The sequence below is a fragment of the Coptis chinensis genome, chromosome 7 (assembly GCF_015680905.1).
Source record: "Coptis chinensis isolate HL-2020 chromosome 7, ASM1568090v1, whole genome shotgun sequence".
NCBI lineage: Eukaryota > Viridiplantae > Streptophyta > Magnoliopsida > Ranunculales > Ranunculaceae > Coptis > Coptis chinensis.
The window spans coordinates 95352057-95358516 of record NC_141462.1 but is presented as its reverse complement, the minus strand read 5'-3'; the positions used below and the strand labels follow the sequence as shown (position 1 = coordinate 95358516).

General features: G+C 37.8%; 1 protein-coding gene across 1 annotated transcript; it reads left to right on the top strand.

The window, feature by feature from the left end:
* Positions 1-685: 685 nt before the first annotated feature.
* On the top strand, positions 686-4615 carry LOC147490221 (transcription factor RF2b-like). The gene is made up of 4 exons (XM_086571376.1): positions 686-1251; positions 3177-3309; positions 3709-3793; positions 3974-4615. The coding sequence occupies exons 1-4, from the start codon at positions 827-829 to the stop codon at positions 4336-4338; spliced, it is 1008 nt and encodes a 335-aa protein (XP_086427502.1). The 5' UTR covers positions 686-826; the 3' UTR covers positions 4339-4615.
* Positions 4616-6460: the final 1845 nt, after the last annotated feature.

Below are 6460 nucleotides of genomic sequence, written 5' to 3'. Positions count from 1 at the left end.
GCGGCCCATCCAGAGTTGGCAATACAACTCGGTAGAGGACCAATGACATGTTGTTTTAAAACCCATGTAACAAATTTACCGGAACCAATTTTAAGTCTGAGTTTAAAAATTACAAATCAATAATTTTAAGCAAAGAGGGACGTCAATGCAAGTAAAATTCAAATATATTTTAACTTCCATATTTCACTCCAAATGACTCTTGAGCTTTTTAACAATTTGTATCCAGATGGAGAATTCCCAATTCGCTATATTAGCTATTAGCTAATTACCTATGGGGCTTTCCGAGTGTAAAGTTTACCCCCTGGATTGGAGATGCCCCAATCAGAAACTCAATATTGTCCTGGGCCATTATTTGCTTTTAGGATAAAAGTAACTATGCTTCCAAGCTTCTTGCTACAGCATCTTGACGATCCTTTTGGTTAGCAAACCCACTCTCCTGATCAGGAGTGCTGCTGCCTGCTACATACAGTACTACTAGGTGTGTCAGCACAAAATTAAGTCCGTGTACTGAAAAAGATAAGCTAGAGGTTTATGTAGGTCCGTACACATAGGCATAGCACATATGCCACATACATCCAGTATTGCCCATATATCGGTATATACTGAAATTTCATAGCACAGTATTTAAGTTGGCATCGATCGAGATTTCATGAATAATCCTATTATTATTTCCAAACTTAAAAACTCCTAAAAATTAACACTTTCCGTTAATAACTATCTTTCTATCCTTAAACCAAAAAAAAACAATGCAAACCGAACAAACGATCCAAACAACCTTAAAAAACATCTCCATCTTCCAACGAAGACAAACAAACAACAACATATTATGGAAACCAATGATTCCGAAAATGTTGAAAAATCCAAAACTACCCTCACAACCACTCACCATAGAAGAGCCCATTCCGAGGTAAATTTCCGTATCCCAGATGACATTGAATTTGTTTCTTCTGACCCATTTGGTGGATCAACAACGGGGAGTTTTGATGGTGATGATTTGTTTTCTACTTTTATGGATATGGACAAGATGGGGTCTAAAAACGTTGATTTAAGGATTAATGGTGGTGATGCACCTAGCTCTATGGGTGGTGCTTGTGAAGAGAAGGATGTTGTAAGGACTCGGCATCGGTATAGCAACTCGGTTGATGGCTCTAGTTCGGTTAGTTTGTTGGGTGATTCCATTGAGGCTAAGAAAGCTATGCCTCCTGATAAACTTGCTGAGTTATGGACACTTGATCCTAAACGAGCTAAAAGGTCAGAGATTTCAAGCATTGTCATTTTCATTGTTTTTTGTTTTAATGATGTGTAATTTGGTTTCATTTTGATGCTTGGCATTATACACAAGGAGAAAAAAAAAAAAAACTTTTAAATGTAAAAAACAGGCCTAGTGTAGCATGAACTGCAGCTTATTTGGGTGATGTAATAATACACTAATACATAGACTATTGATTCTAATTGTTGTGTAATCGTTTGAATGGAATTAGGTAATGTTTTGTGGGACAATCACTTTTGGTGTTATTTTTATATTTTGAGAAATGCTAAAAGAGATACTCTTTAGGGGTTGTGAAATGGGGGACCCATCTAGAAGACTGAGTTTTTGGTGGATTCCTAGGATAGCTACAGTGTTCCTAAAGGTGGAAAATGTGGTTTTAGGGTTACATATATGCAGCTTTGCAAAGGGAGCTCCTTAGCATTACTCATATATAATATTATAATCACATTTCTGAATGATTTCATAGCTTGGGTTGATCATTATATTGGTTTCTCATTTGCTTGGCTCCTTGGTAGGTATTATAAGTACGTAACTGTTGTCAAACTGTGATAGTTTTAGATCTATTAATTGCTAGTGTGTTTTAGCCGATGAAATGCAAGTCTGCACATGCACGCAGTCAGCACAATTAGTTATTGTAAAAGTTAGGGATTTTAGATGCAAATACAATGTATCTACCACTATTGTTGGATATCTTTGTTATAGAACAACAATGTCAGCTACTTAATGTGCGTTGTTAGTATAGCGCATGTTTCAAGAGTAAGTTATAGCTCTGTATGAAGGAATACATGGGTTGATGTACACTTAACTCCTATTACACTTGGCACAAGGCATCTCACCAGTCTTCCCAAGTTCACCTCTGCACTGGAAGCTATTTCATAATACAACTGAACTGCTGAAGTGCTGCATCCACCTAATTTGATGACTTGTGCCCATCCCATTTCCACGTACATTTTTGAATGCCCAAAAGTTGCTCCAAGCTTGAGTTATGCACCAATGCACATCAGTGCAGTAGAAAAGAAGGACAAACATTCAATTTGTGTCTTCACATCATCTTAGGACTCATCTTGATGTAGATTAAACTGGCGGAAGCTTCAGTTTATCAAATCTACTCTTGAATTAAACAAAACAACTAAAACTAAAACAAATATTTATTTCTCTCTGAAATATTCTCAATAACACAACTCCCCCTGAATCCTAATTACCAGCCCATTATTTATACTAATCCTAAAAACTATAAACCAATAGGAACACGACATGTGTCAACAACTAAAATAGAATAACTTAAATTAGTGGGCTCACGACCCATGGGCTTGGACTCAGCTAAGGGGCGCCCACGTATAACACTTGACAGACGAACTAATGCTCTGCATCATTCTCCCTAGTTTGAAAAGAACTCGTCTCGAGTTTGTATACGCAATTGACTGATGAAATTCGTTGTAGCTGATGCCCATCACATCTTATGTTAGCTTCTGCTAGAACTAATGGTGATTAAAAAAATGATGTAGGAAAATAAGTCAAAAGCAAATATTCAATATCGTGTGTTATTTCTTGTGTTTACATTATATCCAGAAACATTTTTCAATCAGTTAATCACATCTAAGTGTTGATAAGGGGCATTCGACATCAGATGTAAGATTTCAAGGGCCTAACAAATGAAGAAGTACCAATGTCATGTTTGGACTTTCAAATGAACAAGTACCTTGTCATCTTTAGTGACTTTTGCGTATGATTGGGCCCTGCAGTGGTAGAACTTGTTTGTTTCATTTCTTCTCTTATGATAGGATTTCAGCTACTTTGTTTATTTCGCCGGTATCTGTTAATACATCAAGCTACTCATTAGTTTGGAATTGATTTTCATATAAGTGGGAGGTTATCTATTTCTTATCATTTATGTTATGAAATGCAGGATTCTGGCAAACAGACAGTCTGCCGCCCGCTCAAAAGAGCGGAAAGCGCGTTATATATTGGAACTTGAGCGAAAAGTTCAGACACTTCAAACTGAAGCTACGACCCTTTCTGCACAACTCACGCTATACCAGGTGTGTAATAAGTTCCATTTATCATGTGTGAGCTGTGATTAATTTTTTCTTTGTTTTTTTTTCCATAGTAAGTATTTACTTGGATTTGCATTGAGATCTGCTGTCAACCCGATCATTTGAGATGAATATATGAAGTCCACAACAACAATGATATAAACCCCCATTTTTCACAACAAAAATATGAAGTCCATATTATCTTTTTATTGCTTCCCATTTCACATAAATGGATGGGTAGAGCCCCATTTTTTAGTTTTGCATTTAAAGTATTGAGTTGCACAAGACATAGAAGCAATATGTAGTAGTAATTATTATCATCATTATAAAATAATTGTGGTAACCTTTATTGTTCTCGTTATTGGTCCAGTTAATTCTCAGACTTAATTTTTTTATATCTCGTAGAGAGATACATCGTCTTTGGCTGCTGAGAATACAGAACTTAAGCTTCGTTTACAAGCTATGGAACAACAAGCTCAGTTGCGCGATGGTAAGTGTTTACTCATAAATTGCTTCCACTTAGCTATGATACGATTTTCCTGTGTCCTCCTTTGCATTAAGATGTGTGTGGACAAGCATGTTAATCCGCAATCCTGTATTCTCCTCTGATGTAGTCTATTGTTCGAAAAATGATTTAGTGTATAATCTAATAAGTTGAAAACACATGCAGCTCTGAACGAAGCACTGAAGCAGGAAGTTGAGGGGCTCAAGATTGCCACTGGGGAAATGATGAGCTCTGGCGACTCGTTCAACCTGGGAACGTACCATATGTCATATGCTCCTCCATCATTCTTTCCACAACATTTGGGTGCGGGTGGGAACCAGAATATCCCGTTTCAACAGTTCCATCCTTCTCAGTCTAACATTTCAAGGCATCCACAATTTACAGCCAATTCTCATGCCTTTTCCGAGTTGTTTCAGCAAGACCAACTTGGTCGATTACAAGGGCTTGATATCAGTAACGGCAGGAGTTCACATCTTGTAAAAACAGAAGGCCCCTCAATCTCAGCTAGCGAAAGCAACAGCACATTCTGACTCGAACTCGTTTCCCACTTGACCTACCAATGGCTCCCACCTATTTTTTAAAACTGTCCATAGATTGAAAACTTGACACAGTTCCTTAGGCTTGATCCTTATTCAATTTCCTTGTACTTTTTCTTTCCATTCATTGTTAGCTTTCTTGTTGCTGAATATTCTTTATTTACTAGCCAATTAGCCCGCCTGCAGCCGGGCATGCTACATTGATAGTTCACGATGAACTATTTTTACTTTTATCAAACTATTAACAACTGCAATACAACATTACCGAGCATTACCTGTCATTAGTTGCATTACCTACCATTGGCAGAGTATTGACTGGCCTTCCTCCAATGAAATATAATTGATGCATCAGTAGCATAAAAAATTAATAGCAGGCCTGCCATATGAAATTAGTTTTCCTTTGTACTAATTCTTTTGAGGAGTAAGTATAATGATTCTTTCAAGGAGTAGTAAAGAGCATCTTTAAGAGAGACTATTCTAGCATCAAACAATCTCTCCTAAAGATGAAAAAACACTAAAGTAAACACCAAATCAGCGAAAATTTGGTATTTGTTTTGGTGTTGTATCAAATCTCTCTTGCGGTTTTGGATAAACTACGCGGTTTTGCGAACACCGCGAGGGCTTTGGTGTTAGTTTGGGCCTCTGTCTCATAGTGTTTCGAACACCAAATTTTGATGTGTCGCGGATTACCGAAAACCGCGTGGGCTTGGGCTTAATCTCTTGCGCGGACAACGGTATATCCAAGTGCAAAATATTCTCAAATCAATTCAAAACTCGAGAAAGATCTATTTCTTTTTTCAATTTTTTTTATCGGTAAGCAAGGTTTTTAGAGAGGTCCCTACCACTTTTTATTAGAAAATAAAAGTAATAATTTTGTTACATTCTCTCTCTCTCTCTCTCTCTCTCTCACATATTATTTTCTATGTGAGAGAGAGAGAATGTACGAAGTAGTAATTTTCTTTACATCTTCGGAGAAAATAACTTGGTCCCAACTCTACATAAGTTGTTTGAATATTTGTAGCTAAAAAATCATCTATCTTATTGGACTCCCTAGAAGCACGGATAAAGCTAAAATGTTCAAACAATTCCTTCGTGCGGTCAATGCTTCTGAGCATCTTCTCTGGTTGCCAAGGATGTTGACTCTTCTTAGTTAAGAAAGAAATAACACTCATAGAGTCATTTTGTGCTTTAATCCTCCTGATTCCATGCCGAATTGCCAAATTCCTACCTTGCTCTACTGCTTGCAGTTCTTTTGATTCTATCGAATGGTTGCTGGTTTGCCCGTGACTTGCCACATTTACTTCTCCCTCATCCATTTGAAAGCCAGCTACCCAACCCCCTAACAGCCCTTGGATTCCGTCTGTGTTTAGATTATACATACCCATTTATGCCTTCTGCCATATGCTGAGCTTCGGTTTCCTTTTCTTACCTTTTACTCCAGCATATCGTTGTGTTTCTGGTCCTTGTTCCATCTCCGTTGCACCTGTCATTAGCTTGATTCTTGTTTCCTCAATCATTGCCCTCACTAACTAATGTGTGTAAAATTTTTTATTATCAAACTTTCTGCCATTCCTTAGATTAATTGAAGGTTTTTGTAATCACTGTCTCTCTCTTTTCCTGCTTGCCTCGTTTCTTTACCATGCCCATTATACTGATGTTGTGCTTCCTAACCATTTCGTTAACTTCCACTTGCTTACATGCTTTGTTAAGTTTCCTCATATTATATTCCAGCAATCAACCTTGATCATTTAAGCAGGTGGGGGATGCCTAAGGGGGGTGATATTAGGCCCTTCTTTTCTGCTGCTACTAACCTTGTCACTCTTTGATGAAATTCCTTGATGCACTGAGTGTGGTGTGACTTTCTTTGTTTCTGTACCCTCTTCATGCTGTGTTGTTGCTATACTCAAATGCTTGACTGTGTTTTCCCCGTGTTGCAGTAGAACCCTTGGCCTCATGTCTTCTGCTCTGTCTACAACTCCTTTGTGTAAGTCCTTGTTGTCTGCAAAAGCCCTCGAGCATCTGTCAGTCATCTCATTACCTTCTGATTTCAGCTCATTAGTTGTGTTTCTCGCTCTGCATGTATGTTTTTTTGTTGGAGATTCCCACCCTTTTCCAT